General features: G+C 43.0%; 1 protein-coding gene across 18 annotated transcripts in view; it reads right to left on the reverse strand.

The window, feature by feature from the left end:
* ANKRD44 (ankyrin repeat domain 44) overlaps window positions 1–14613 on the reverse strand; it is a 351835-nt gene extending 337222 nt beyond the window's left edge. For 11 of the 18 annotated variants that reach the window (XM_063791430.1, XM_009443922.5, XM_516003.9 and 8 more), the window contains exon 1: window positions 14281–14600. In XM_063791430.1, the coding sequence (XP_063647500.1) occupies window positions 14281–14307 (27 nt within the window). In that variant the 5' untranslated portion in view covers window positions 14308–14600. Of the gene's footprint in view, window positions 1–12593; window positions 12727–14280 lie in introns of those variants that run through there. The other 7 variants (XM_063791432.1, XM_063791427.1, XM_063791428.1 and 4 more) reach the window with 5 other exon arrangements.
* Window positions 14614–14967: the final 354 nt, after the last annotated feature.

The following is a 14967-nucleotide window of genomic DNA, read 5'->3' on the forward strand; positions in this document are numbered from 1 at the left end:
GAGTGACACAGCTCTGGTTGTTTCTTTTGCAGTGTAAGTAACAACCTCCACTTTTGTTAGTCCAATCCTAGAACTCCCAAGATATAAGTGTCAATGTGGCTGAACAGCAAGGATCAATGTCAATTATTTCAAAGAACAGAGGACAGCAGGTGACCAATTAAGCTTAAAGTTCAAGAGCATCTTCAACACTCACCTAAGAAACTAACAGTCAATCTCCTTCCCGCTCCTAATTCCTTCCCTCTAAAAAAATAAATAAATAAGTTTCTTAATGGTTTTCTCTTATTTTTCCTTATTCCACCTTTTCTTATACCAATTCTCATTTTCATTTCCTGTGACCCTTTTTACTTTGCCCTACATCTCAACCAAGAATCACCTCAAATTGAAATGCTTTGTTAGAATTAAGATACATACACATATCCAATGATGTTTAAATTATCTGCTCTTTAAGTAGCATTCTATAGTTTTAAAAGGGAAAAAACCCCAAATTAAAGTAACTTTTTACAATGTATCTTTCATCTAACTTTTTAAGTCACATTTCATCAGAGAAGTTTGTTTTCTACCGTTATAAATTAATTCGAGACTTGAAATTTTACACCAATGTTTTTTAGACATTCTGCTGTGATGATTTTTTATGAAGATTACTCTATCAACTTTTGTTTTTACACACTTCCTCAAAAAGACACAGTTTTATACTTCTGTGAAGAGGAAGTGGCATTCTTATAAGTAATTTTCAAAGTTCTTTTTGACAACTTAAATCAAAAATGACTGCAAACTCCTGAGAATCTTTTCAACACAAATTGATCCTCCTAGATCTATCTAAACATAAGATTCTTTGGTCAAATAAACTAAGTCAATTGATTTGATAAAACCAAAATGAAAGAAAAATGTAATTCCTAAAGCTGTAGGAACCAAACGCTACAATTCATACCGAAGTATGGAACTTCCATACAAAAACAAAACAAACTCTTTCTACCAATGTTGTTTAAGTGAGAGAGAGAAAGAAGACTAGTTAAAAGGTCATAAATATAAAACAAAAACAAACTCAAATCATATTTTCATAGAGCTGAAATTGACCTGAGAAAACTGGTCTCTTTAATGTGACAAATGAGGAACCAGCCCAAGATTCAGAGACTATTTATTATAGAGTGCCAACCAAGGACCACCTGCTATACAAAGACTTTTCCCACTTGATTATCACAACTTCCCCGTAAAGCAAGTATTATTTTACCCATCTTACAGTCAAGGAAAGTTGTGTCACAGGAAGATGGACACAGCTTGTTAGGAGTAGCGCTGTGCACACAGCCCAGGTCTCCAGACATCAACTTTAGTATTCTAAATATACAACACACACGGAGCATTTTTGGAAATTGTTCGGTTAGATGCCACAATATTTTAAAATATTATACATAAAATACAGTACCCTGAAACCTTGATAGAAGACTCCTTGCTACAAAGCAGAGCTACTTAAAAAGATTGTTTCTTCTTGGCTGCTACGAAAAGGAGCATTAGTAACTAAACATTGCACTCATCTCATGAGCCCCAAGACCTAATTATACTAAGGCTCCAAAGTACAAAACCCTTAGTCACATGGCTTCTAAATTACTCATGACAGTATCATTTACTCAAGTCACAGCTGGCCACTTCTTATGCTTATGGTCTATTCTTAAATCTGGACTCCGTTAAGAAGGATATAGAAAGATTTTTACACTTGTAGAAATAAAGGAAGATATTTCAGCATGTCTGAAGCAATGGTGAAACCACTCAAGGCAACAACAAACACCTACTTCCTGTTCAGGTAAGAAGAGAGGCATGGCAGCCAGGCCCGTTAGAATTGAGACCTTGTAACTGTTTGCTGCCTTTAAGAACTACACGGTATAATTAAAAGCATAGTTTAAAAGTCAATGTAAGAAAGCGATTTTTGGCAACTCTAGTATCTAAATTCCCTTCCAAATATCTTACACTGGACAAGCCAAATCCAGGTCTTCCTAAAAGCACACAAGATGGGATTCTAAGACCAATGCTCAAGTATTTGACTCAAGTTATGGAGCCACTTAAACTAAGTCAATAGATGTGTGGACCACACAACTAGCTCAGAAGCATATTTCCTTGGGCAGCAAAACCAGAAAAATCATGTGCTTTTATGGACAAACAGAAAGGATTCTAACAACTTTACTGAAGGCATTCTATCAAGCGAGAGTGGAGGCCTTCAGAGGGGCACAAAGGTGGCAGGAAGAAGCAAAAAGAAAAATAGTTTCCAAAAAGAATGTGTCACTTAAATAGGTGCCCTGAGAAAATGCTAAAGTAGGCCAAGCATGGTGGCTCATGCCTGTAATCTCAGCACTTTGGAAAGCCAAGCAGATCACTTGATTCCAGGAGTTCGAGACCAGCCTGGGCAACATGGTGAAACTCATCTCTACTAAAAATACAAAAACTAGCCAGGTGTAGTGGCACGCACCTGTAGTCCCAGCTACTCAGGAGGCTGAGGTGGGAGACTCAACTGAGCCCCGGAAGTCAAGGCTGCAGTGAGCTGTGATCGCACCATTACACTCTAGCATGGGTGACAGAGTGCGATCCTGTTTCAAAAAAAAAAAAGAGAGAGAGAGAAAATGCTAGAGTTTTATAGTTTCTAGTTTTGTAAGAGGACTCTCTTTTTAAACATAACCACAATATCCCATTCACACTTTAAATCATCAAATATCCAGTCAGTATTCAAATTTCCCCAATTATCTCAAAGAAGTGTGCTTTTTTAAGTTTGTTTAAACCAGAATCCAAATCTATTCACTGCAATTAGTCTGAATGTATCTTAATTCTCTTTTAATTTATGGATTTATATTTCCTCTCCATCTTTTTTTTTTCCTCTTACAATTGATTTTTTAAATAAATGAGGTCTGTTTTTTCTGTAGGCATCCCATAGTCTGGATTTTGTAATTTCTTATTTAACAAATATGTATAAGATTAAAAACAAGTCATCTCTAGATCCGGCAATCCCACTCCTGGGTATCTACCCAGAGGAAAAGAAGTCATAAGAAAAAGGTACTTGCACATGCATGTTTACAGCAGCACAATTCGCAATTGCAAAAATATGGAACCAGCTCAAATGCCCATCAATCAATGAGTGGATAAAGAAAATGTGGTAGATACATAACATGGAATACTACTCAGCCATAAAAAGGAATGAAATAATGGCATTTGCAGCAACCTGGATGGAATTGGAGACGATTATTCTAACTGAAATAACTCAGAAATGGAAAAACAAACATCATATGTTCTCACTCATTAGTAGGAGCTAAGCTATGAAGACACGAAGGCATAAGAATGATACAATGAGCTTTGGGGAATCAGGGAAATGGTGAGAAAGAAGTGAGGGATAAAAGACTACACATTGGGTACAGTTCTTTAGTGGTGACAGGTGCACCAAAATCTCAGAAATCACCACTAAAGAACTTATTCATGTAATCAAACACCACCCGTTCCCCAAAAACCTATGGAAATAATTTTTTAAGAAGGAAAAAAAAAGTCATCTTTAAACATACTACATTATTCCATCAATGGCCTACATCACCAAACCATCTAGATCCTTTCAATGAAGTCCTTGCTACTCCAAAATACATGTTTGTTCACAAAATGTTGCCATGGTACCTCATGCAACATTCTATCCAAGCCAGGGGTATCATGGACACAGAAGGGCCCATAAGGCAACACCTTACTTTAATGCTTCAATACTTTTTGGAACAAAGTAAATACAAATTAATTTGTAAAAAGTCATGTGCAACAAATGGAAACAATGAGTTTTGCTTAGGCACAAATTCATCAATTCAAGTTTTCAGGCAGAGGGCATGTAGTACCTATCAAAGAACTCAACTGAGAAAAATGTGTTAATATGCAAACACCTCTCCTATCCAGTTTGCAAATGGGATATTTCCTTACCTCTTCTTCCTACCTAACATGAACCCTATGACTCAGTAAATTTAGTCACCAGGTTACCTGAGAGGGACACAACACGTCACTCACCTGGGTTCTACCCACATCTGCTGCCTGAATCATTCCCTTCCTCAAGTACCACTTAGACTCCCTCCAGCTCCCTTCTTAATGACTCTGCCCATCTCTGGACTCCTGAAGTCCCTAATCAATACCCCTAAGCATAGTCTAAACCTGCACTATATGTGGATTGATAACTGTTTCATATGCCACATGAACTCAATAAAAGTTAAAGAGGGCGTTTCATGTGCAAGGCATTCAGTATCATCTAACTAGACTGTGAGCTCCATGGGGAAAAAGGCCTCTTGTGATACTGCACCTATTTCAAGAATCCTAATGTGTGATGGCTAAGAATGTGCACCTTGGAGTTGAGCTTGCCCAGATGTGACTCCCAGAGTCATGCGACCCTGAAAAAAAATTACTCGACCTCTCAGTTTTCATTTTCCTTTTTTTTTTTTTTTTTTTTTTTTTTGAGACAGAGTTTCACTCTTGTCGCCCAGGCTGGAGTGCAATGGCACAATCTCGGCTCACTGCAACCTCCTCCTCCCAGGTTCAAGCGATTCTCCTGCCTCAGCCTCCCAAGTAGCTGGGATTACAAGTGCTTGCCACCACACCTGACTAATTTTTGTATTTTTAGTAGAAATGGGGTTTCACCATCTCTAGCCATCTCTGGCCATCTCTCTGGCCAGGCTGGTCTCAAACTCCTGACCTCAGGTGAGCCATCTTCCTCGGCCTTCCAAAGTGCTGGGATTACAGGCATGAGCCACCGCACCCGGCTTCATTTTCCTCATCTTTAAAATGAAATGATGATAGCCATCCTCTCATAAAAATATTAGGATTAAATCACGTAAAGCATGATTCTTGTCTTGTCTCCTTGTTCCCAATTCTTTCTGTCTGGTTTCTATTTTATTGTGCCTGTTCTTACCTGTCCTTCCCTTTTGTGGAGAAGGGGAGAGCAGAGAGCCCCAGCAGAGCTATGCTGTATCATTGCTATGTAGACGGAGCTCATTAAACACCCCTCGATTGCTTGAATACATGGGAGATCCACTCTTAGAACATTTAGGGACAATATTTCCTGTCCCCTAGTGTCACCTTGATACTTCCCCTGAAAAGAAATGGAACTGAGAATTACCTACGACTGAGAATTACCTACAGTGCTAACCATCCTCACAACCAAAAGCACAGTTTAAAAAGAGGCAAAATATAACCAGAAAATAGGACAATATGTGATCTTTTATCTTTTCATAGGGCAGAAAACTTTCTCTTAATTTTGTTTGAATGGAAATTTGACATCCCAGTGTAAAATGAAAGCTGTTTATGGAAGTGTTTCTCTTTTCTTTGTTTGAGTACTTCATGAGTAAAAAACATTTGAACATGTACATATACAGATACATATACATATTTATATTCATTCACTTAACAAATATTTATTGAGCATTTACTATGCACCTTACCCTGTTTTAAGTGCTGAAGACACAGCAGTGAATGAACCAAACTAACAAAATAATCTTTGTCCTGTTATCTATATCTTAACCACATGTAAGTTTTGGTTTTTAAAATGGGGGGAGTCAAATATATGGTATGAGGGATTTACACTGTGGAGGAAAATAAAGAAAGGCAGACAGGAAATGTGGAGTGGGCATTTTAAATAGTGTGGTCAGAAAGGGACTCACTGAGAAGGTAACATCTGAGGAAAGACCCGAAAGAGGTAAAGGTGAGCCATGCAGATATCTAGGGAGGAGCTGCACAGGGAGCAGGAACAGCAAGGGTCCCGAGGCAGGAGCGCAGCTGGCGTGTTCACTAAATAGGAGGAGGCCAGTGGGGCTGGAGCCAAGGAGCCAGGAAGAGATGGACAGCAGACAAGGCTGGACAGTTGAGTGGATGAGCTGAGTGCAGAGGTCACTCTAATGACCTTAGCTTTCACCTGGGTGAAACTGGAAGTTTTTGAGCAGGAGTGACAAGTTCTGAGTTCCATCACTCTGAGAGCTACGTTGAGAGTAGAGTGCAGGGGCCAAGGTCAGACGGAGGGAGACCAGTCAGAGGCTGCTGTTATAACCCAAGTGGTGATTTGGCCAGGTGGCAGCCAGTGAAAAATACAGCCAAAAAGATGACACAGTACTAGCAAATAAGATCTACTAAAACTACATAAAAATTAAAAGTTTAAAAGAATGATTTAAAGAAATATGAATTCCAATATTCTCTTTCCCAAACTCCAACTCAATAAAGTATTGTGTTCATCCTTGGGGTGTAGGCCACACCTACTTTTGGAGGCCATTGTTTCACAATAATTGGTTGGTTGATTTGTCCCGGCTGACCTGAATGTCTGCCTGGCTTTCTGTCTTTAGACTTCTCTTATGCTCACTTTCCTTTTTCCTGATCTTGCCAGTCTTAGACACCAAAACAAGTCTCCTCCACAGAGACTAACCATACAGAGGCTGGTGATTACATGTAGGAATTTTCTTCCTTTCTTGAGAAACTCTGTGGTCACCATGTCAACTGCACCCAACTCTGGGCCAACCCTTCAGAAATAAACTTTTTAGAGGCACATGTTATTTGGGTTCAATAAAATAGGATTTTGCCTGGGAGGACCCAAGGTATTTGCTAAAGCAACACCTCTGAAGAAGGCTAAAGTGGGCCCCAGCTCACAAGAGACAAGCATGGCCTTTGTAAGGATTGCTCCCTTTATCCTGTAAGAAGTTCAAGAGGATTCTCAAAGAACCACACTGAGAACAGCCCCAGGGATTCTGTGTCCCCACAGCCAGGCTCCTGGAGATGCCAGAAGACAAACTTCTTGGAGAAAGGACTCCTCACCCTTAGACAAAACTCAGGATGTGTTTACCAAACCTGGGAAACTTTAAAGCTGCCACAAACACACTTGGGAGAAAATCAGAAGTTCATAAAAGGCAGATACTTTTTGAACTGAGATTCCACAAGATGAGAAAAGACTGACATTGAAATATGTGAGGAGCTATCTTAGAATGTTAGAGCTTGGAAGAATTTAGAGAATTTTCTACCTGTTCCCATTTTGACAGACAAAGAAACGAAGGCCAGGACTTACCCCAAACCATACAACTGTTAGAAGAACCATGAGTAGAATCCACGTCTTCTGATTCCCAATCTAGTGTTATTTTTAAAACAAACTAAAGCAAAACAAAATTTTTTAAATAAAAAAAGCAAAACTTTTAGAGACAGGTTAGAATTGTAATTAATTTCCATGTCTAGGCTCAAACAGATGTTTCCACAAGTCTCCCTAATTTTACTAAAAGCTCTGAAAGCTTTCTTAGGGGAAAATGGTCTTCTGGTATAAAAGATATCCTAGAAAGCTATGCTTGGATGCTTAAGACTCCCCGGGATGGGAGCAAGGGGACTCTAAGCAAACAAAAACCAAGAAATGCAAACAATTATCGATTTAGTAATCCCTGAAACAGCCCAAAGGTGGACTATATATTTATTTGCTTAGCTCACTTTATAGAATATAAATTTTAAGTTTTCAAAAGAGGAGGCAAGTGAAAAGATCCTTAAAAATTATGAATATCATAATTACAAGCTGGATTCATGAATCAATAATTTCAACCTCTTAGGCTACCAACATATTTACAAACATAAACACTGATAAGGGCAAATACCTGCATTCCCAACCTCTGAAAGCAGCCAAAGCCAAATAATATATTGGTTAAAAGGTTAAAAAGGAGTAATCTATAAAGTGGGCAATCTTAGGCCAGGTGTGGTGGCTTACCCCTGTAATCCCAGCACTTTGGGAGGCTGAGGCAGGCAGATCACATGAGGCCAGGAGTTTGAGACCAGCCTGGCCAACATGGTGAAACCTCATCTCTACTAAAAATACAAAAATTAGCCGGGCGTAGTGGTGCAAGCCTGTAATCCCAGCTACCCGGGAGTCTGAGGCACAAGAATCACTTGAACCCCAGGAGGGGGTCGGCGGGGGTTGCAATGAGCCAAGATTGCACCACTATACTCCAGCCTGGGAAACAGAGCGAGACTCTGTCTCAAAAAAATAAAAATACAGAATAAATAAAATGGGTAATCTCAGATTATCTATGAATTGAAGTAGGGTGGAGAATAGGAATTAGTCCTAAGTCATTGACATGGGTTAAAATCCTTCTCTGGAACTTGAAGCTGTTTGACTTTGTTACCTGGAAAGCCTTATTAGAGCTCATCTGCAAATACACCCTTCATAGCCACATTTGTAAGAAAGGCTATAACACAAACCATGTGAAGAGCATCGGTCTCCATTACAGGCACCAAGTCACAGAAGGGAGAGGGCAGAGCTGAGGCACCATAAAGGCATCCAGTCCAACCTCTTCATTTTACAAAGAGAAACCTGAAGCCTACAGAGGTTAACATGTCTTGCCAAGGGTTGGCTAATGTACAACATATGTCACTTCTCCCTTCCCGTGTACCCATAGCAAACACTGGTAATCAATCACACCTTCTCAGATCCTTGACTGCAAGAGTCAGAATGTTTCTATCACATTACACCTGCAAGTCCTGGACCGATCAGAACTGATGTGTGACATGGAAGCTGTTTCCCAACTCTGCACAAGGTCATAAAACAATCTTTGTAATACCTGCACCACTGTAGACCTGACTCAAAAGAGACAGAGTAGTCTGCTAGTCAAACTAGTTTACTGTCACTGTCAAGCCTGTGGTGAGCAAACATGGAGTCTATGTGAATATATGATGACCACATATCCAGGTTTACCCAGGACAGTCCTGGCTCACATCTATTTGTGGCTTCATATTGAGTAGTATCACCTATGATTCTCAAACGGATAAAAATGATATAGTCATCCTAGTTCTGTGTAGTTCCTAATCATTCACAAACATTTATAAATGTTGTTTCATACATGTGTCAGGAAAAAAAACAAAAACAACAACAACAAAAAACACTTAACCAATCACCAGGAGTTTTCTCATACAAAGGGGCTTTCAAATAATACTAAACCCAACCAGTTTTCAAGAGGGACTCAGGGACCACTGTCCAAGCCAATCTTTTTTATATATTGAGCTTCAATATGAAATTTCTTCGGGGGAAAAAAAGGAGTGTCATAGCTTAAACAAATTTGGAAATCACAAAATTATCAGATCTCTGTAGCTCTGCCTGTTTTTAAATTATTTCGTGCTATACTTTAGCCTATAAAAATTCACATTATCTTGTAGAAATACAAATCTTTTTAAAGAATCTTTCATTTCTGTTTCTGGTACAAACAATTTGTGCCTTTTTGAGTTCGTATTTGCTCTCTGTTTACAGCAAAAGAGGAAGTAAAAAGTTGAAATCTTAAAAAAGAAAGAAAGAAAGAAAAGAAAAAGAAAAAAGTTAGTTCCATTAATCTAGAGCTAGAGCTTATGTGCTGGCGTTGGCTAAAGAGCCAATCATATATGTAAGAGAAGAATAAGTTTATTTGGAAAAGTCATTGGTGTAGAGAACACAGATATCAGCTATGTGCACAAGTGAAAGGTAATGATATTATCACACGAAAAGTTTAAAAATTTTAACTGGCTACCCAGACAGAAGACTAGAAGGAAACATATCAAAATGTCAAGAATAGTTATCTCTTGAGTATACAGGCTTCAGATGGTTTTAAAATTTTTTGGTTTGCTCATCTAGCTTTCTGCTTTTCCTATAATGACCGCAGTTCGTTATATATATATATATATATATATATATATATATATATATATATATATATATATATATGAAAAAAATCACTGAACTACCAACACATCATTCACCGGGGTGAGGAAATGGAGAGGCTAATGGGAAAAGCCAGGTATAAGCCAGGCAGCGGCAGAGGCCTCAGAGCAGCTCCTTACTATGTACAGAAATGGGTCTGGCCCAAGAGGCAGAAGGAGTTCAGGGAACGCTGCTCATCCAATGGCTTCTCTGTAAACAAGATCAGACACCCATTAATCCCATGGCTGCACTGCCCTTTCAACTATGAAAAGTATAGCCTTGTGGTCAGAGCCCCACCTGTGCAATCAGACTGCCAGGGTAGGACAACGTGCTAGATCACTTACTGGGCGTATGACCCTAAACCGGTCAATTAGCCTCTCTATTCCTGTTTTCTCATCCATAAAATAGAAATCACACCACCACCTACCTCCTAGTGTGGCTATGAGGATTAAGACATGATTCACTGCAAAGGCCCAGTATACAATAAGAGCACAATAAATGTGTGACATTATTAGGTCTCTGCCATGAAACACCAGCCTCAAGTGCACTCTCAAAACCATGTGATTGGGTCCTGAAACAACCAGAAAAGGTTCTAAATAAAGCCTTTCTTTTCCCTTCTTCTATGCTGAAGACAGGACTACAGCATACTGTTTGCTTTAACACCAGTGCTCTAGGGAGCCATGGAAGAACAAGGGCAGCCCAGTAAAATATGTAACACGTCCCAAGGCCCCACACTATGGGCTAGAAATCCTGCTCCCAAAGTTACACAGGATTTCTAGTCTCTTGCCACTGCCACCGCTGCCAGCCACTGCCTTTGGCAAGAAGGTAGGTGACTCAAGTGTGAACTAGGACTTGGCAAGGGAACACCAAACCAGAAGGCCTCCAGGCAGGAAGCTCCAAAAAGGCCACCTGCTGAAACAGTTTGTCTGCAGGCAGCCTCCGAGATGAAAGTAGTGTTCTGCCATCATTAACAAATGCAGGTAAGAATAGTGGACACTTTAAACATGCAACAGAACTTACCATCCTAGCTTCATAACTCTGAAAATGAATTTCGGGTAGAGATCCAGGCTGAAGATACGACCACACACTTAAAATGACTACAGTGCCTTTAACTATATGACATAAAGAACACCCTAAAACAGTCAATATCAAATCAATTTTCAAAAAGGTTTCATGGCTATCTTTGAGTCAAATGCCTTAGATCTGTATTTAACAAAATTTTCTTTCCCAAACTTAAAATTATCTCACTTTACCAAAAAATATAAAACTCCTAATGTCCACATACAAGGAACTAATTACATTATTATATTAATGACATAGTTGAGGATGTTCTATGTTACACAGGGTAACCAGTTCCTCCCAGTTTGCCTGGAATTTTCCCGGTTTTAGCCCCATATGCTGGGACACCAGTCAATCTGCACAAACCAGGATGGTTAGTGCCCTCTAAGGCTGCAAGAAAAATTATGTGTGCCCTGTGAAGAGGAAAACAGAAGGGACACTGTTACAAAAGTTACAAATGCAGAAGTGCTAAATGCCAAGTTTGTTTGTTTGTAGTGATAGCTCCCAGTTCCTTTTTTACAGTGAAAAAAAAAAAAAAAAAAAAGACTAAAAATCACACTGGCCTCTCCCTTTTTCTTTTTACTCTCCCGAAAAAGAAGAGTTAGGAAAAAACATTTTCCTTCTCTTACAAGATTGAGAGGTCACTACAGGACTGACTGCTGAAGTAGTGTCTGCTTCACCTAGCAAGCTCCTGCACCCAGCTTTAGCTGGAGAGAAAATGTCATCATCTGTCACCCCTGACTTTTGCCACATTTAAAGACAAATCCAGGCAATTTGTGTTTCAGGTTATCAACAGTAAAAAATCCAAGAGGCCTAGCAAAAATCAAGATTCACTTCACAAATAGGGCATTCAACAGATGAGGTACCAGGCACAGTGGCTCGTGCCTGTAATCCCAGCACTTTGGGAGGCTGAGGCAGGTGGACTGTTTGAGCCCAAGAGTTTGAGACCAGCCTGGGCAACATGGCGAAACTCTGTGTCTACAAAAAATACAAAAATCAGCCAGGTGTGGTGGCACACGCGCCCATAGTCCCAGCTACTGGGGAGGCTGAAGTGGGAGGATGTTTGAGCCTGGCAGGCCAAGGCTATAGTGAGCCATGATCATACTATCGAGTCAGAGTGAGACCCTGACACACACACACACACACACACACACAAAGGAGGGAGAAATTAAGAAGTGGTTGTTTTACTAGAAGCTGAATGGAGAGCAAGGTACTCCTGTACAAACTCTAAGGCAGGGATTCCAAGCAGGCGGGCGGCTCCCTGCCCACAATGATGGAGCAAAACTCTTCTAGTAGTGGTCTAAGCAAATGGTTTTAAAAGTTAATCTGTGAGGTTAAGAACTGACTTCTAAGAATTGAGTCTCAAACAGAAAAGGTAAGACTATATAAGGCAAGAAAGACCACACACTTACTTCCTGGACCTAAAGCTACACAGAAACCATCGTTGTTCACCACCCCACCCCACCCAGGCCACTTCCCCACCCCATCTCCTTCTGACTTTGTCCCAAGATAGACTGGACATTTTCAGAAGTTCTTGAATCTTAAAACGCCTTAGGTTCTTTTTACGTATCTGGAGATGGAACCAAATAAACGTTGTGTGACTCTTCCTTTCTCTCCATACTCATACTAGTTTATTGGGGGAAGGAAGGAAATATACTTGGAAACATCTTAAAAGGCAACATCTTTGAAATTCCTGCTCTGATAAGCCCTGAAGAATAACTTCCTCTCTTTGTAAGACCAAGTAATACACTTCTCACTAGGGTTGATCTTGATCTAGGAAGAGATATTTTCTTGTAACCCTTACAACACATCCAATGAGATGATGGAGCTATCCTATACCAACTGTAGCAGAAAGTACAAGCACCTGGAAGGCAGAAGACAAGAGCTAGTCCCAGTCCTGCAGGCCTATAGCTGGCATTCTTTGAGGAAGACTTGCTTCACTTCTCCAGATCTGTTTTGTCATTTAGAAAATGAAGGGTTTGGGCTAGATCATCCTTAGAGTCCTTACAACTCTAAACTTCTATGTGATGTTCTTTCTTATATGTGATAACAATACCTATTAGAACCATTCTTTGTACTTTGAAGATCTAGGGATTAACAGACAAGTACAGCAACGTGTACTAGCAAAGATGACAGGCCCAAGACACGCTAAAACTGTAGGATTTAAAATAAGCAAATGTCTAACAGTTGGCAAAGTATGTGACCAAAAGGTGAAGGAAATCCTGATATCAACTTACACTTTTAAATGCTCTGGAACCAATGAGAACAAATACATTCATCACAAGTACCAGCTGCTCTTCTTACTAAATTTAACAATAACATGAATTTTAACTCAGTGATTTCCCCATCACCAACCCCGCCAAACACCTGTAAATATTTAGGAAAAACAAGCTAAAAAAACTGAATCTAAAAGGCAGGAGAACAAATCATTGCAAATCATTGTGGTGACGGACTGCACTTCAGTTGCAAGATGTTCTGGCTGGATACTAACTGGAGAACGCAAGGCAGCAGATGCAACCCATGGACAAGTTTGAGGTATTTAATACCAAGGGCTGGCAAGTCTGACCCTGTAGTCAAAGTCAAGATTGCCTCTCTGCCTACCAGGACCCCAAAACAAAGTTCCTTTCACTACCCACGAATAAACGGGGGTGGGGGTAGCAAGCCGTTTCCTTTTTTCGTGGAAAGAGCTGCAAAGAGTTTTGTCATGCAACTTGGTTTGGCGCCTGTTAGTGTCAATGTAAGAGCAGCAGAGTCCGCGAAGGTGGCTGTTACCATTCCACAGACCTGCGGCGAGGACTGTCAATCCGATTCAGCAAATAACCCCACCTCTCCAAGCCAGGACTCCAGAGCTGCCCTGTGTGGTGTCTCAGCAAGGAAAGCCAACAAAGCTGGTAGACACAGACAGACCGTAGCCCACCGCCTGTGAGTGGAGGCTCCGAGCCGACTTCACCACCTCCTCAGAGGGACCGGCCCGATACGAAAGGGCGGTCTCCAGGGGTCCCCATCCCGCACCACGCACACAGCCTGGGGCAACTAAAGAGGAAGTCGGATGTCACATCCAACGGATAAATAAAGACAGCCCGGCCACACAAGAGCCGCATTCCGGGCAGGACTCCTGCTAGGTTTGGGGAGGGGTCCCAGTCTGCGATCCTTTCTCCCTCTTCGTGCAGCGTCCTCCTCCCCGGGGCGCGGGCCGGCGGCGCCCACGCAACGCGGCGCGGTGCGAGTCCCGAGAGCACCTCGAGCCCCCGGCCCCCTCCCCAGCCCCGCCGGGCCCGCGGCCGCCGCACTCCCGCACGCCGGCTGCCCAGCGCCCACGGGCCCTGCCCCAGACTCGGGCGCGCAGTTCCGACGGCCCAGGGCGGGGACGGCGCGGCGGAGTGGGAGCTGCCGCCGCGGGCTCTCGGAGGCACCGGCGGCCGCACACACTCCTCCCCTTCGCCGCGAGTAAACAGCTCGCGGGCGCGCTCCAGCCGCGCCCCCATCCCCCCGCCGGGCTCCGCGCCGCCCCGCGCCCGCGCGTCCCGCCCGCCGGCGCCGCCGCCCCCTACCTGGTCGGTGAGTTTGAGCACTGCCATTCTTCCGCTCCTTCGCGCGCACACACATGCAGGTCCCCGGCCCGCAGATGTCACGCCGGGAGCCGGGGAAGCGGAAGGGATTGCCAGGGGAAGGGAAAAAAATCTGGCTCCCGAATTTGACAGCCCTCCCCCTGCTCCTCCTCCGCCGCCGCCTCCTCCCGCCGAGAGGCTGACACTGGCTAGTGGGGTTTGCAGCCGAGCCCGCCCGCCTTTCCACAGGAAGTACCGGCTGCTGCCAGCCGGGCCGCCACTGACATCACCGCGCGCTGGCTCGCTCGCCGCCCGCCGCCTGGGCCGACGCTGCCTCCTGCCGCCCGCAGCCGAGCCGCGCAGCCCGGCCCCCGGCGCTGCCCCCGCGCCCGCACCGGGCCGCCGCCTGCCTTCCGCACCTGCACGCGGCGCCCGGCCGGGCCGGCCCCGGGCCCTGGGCGGATCGCGGGCCTCCCTGACGGGTCTCACACATATGGGTGGGGAAGCCCGCGGGGACACACCCCGAGGGGGCAGGAAAGGCTCTCACTCACACGCCGTCCACTTTAACCGGGGAGATGGGATCACGCCCCCTTCCCCTAACCCAGAATCAGGTGGTGGCAGCGCTCCGAAGATCCCACCTCGCCAGGGACCGCAATTACGATGCTCTCTTTGTTTAATGCCAGGAGGCAG

Source organism: Pan troglodytes, chromosome 13 (genome assembly GCF_028858775.2).
Source record: "Pan troglodytes isolate AG18354 chromosome 13, NHGRI_mPanTro3-v2.0_pri, whole genome shotgun sequence".
In the NCBI taxonomy this organism is placed as follows: Eukaryota; Metazoa; Chordata; class Mammalia; order Primates; family Hominidae; genus Pan; species Pan troglodytes.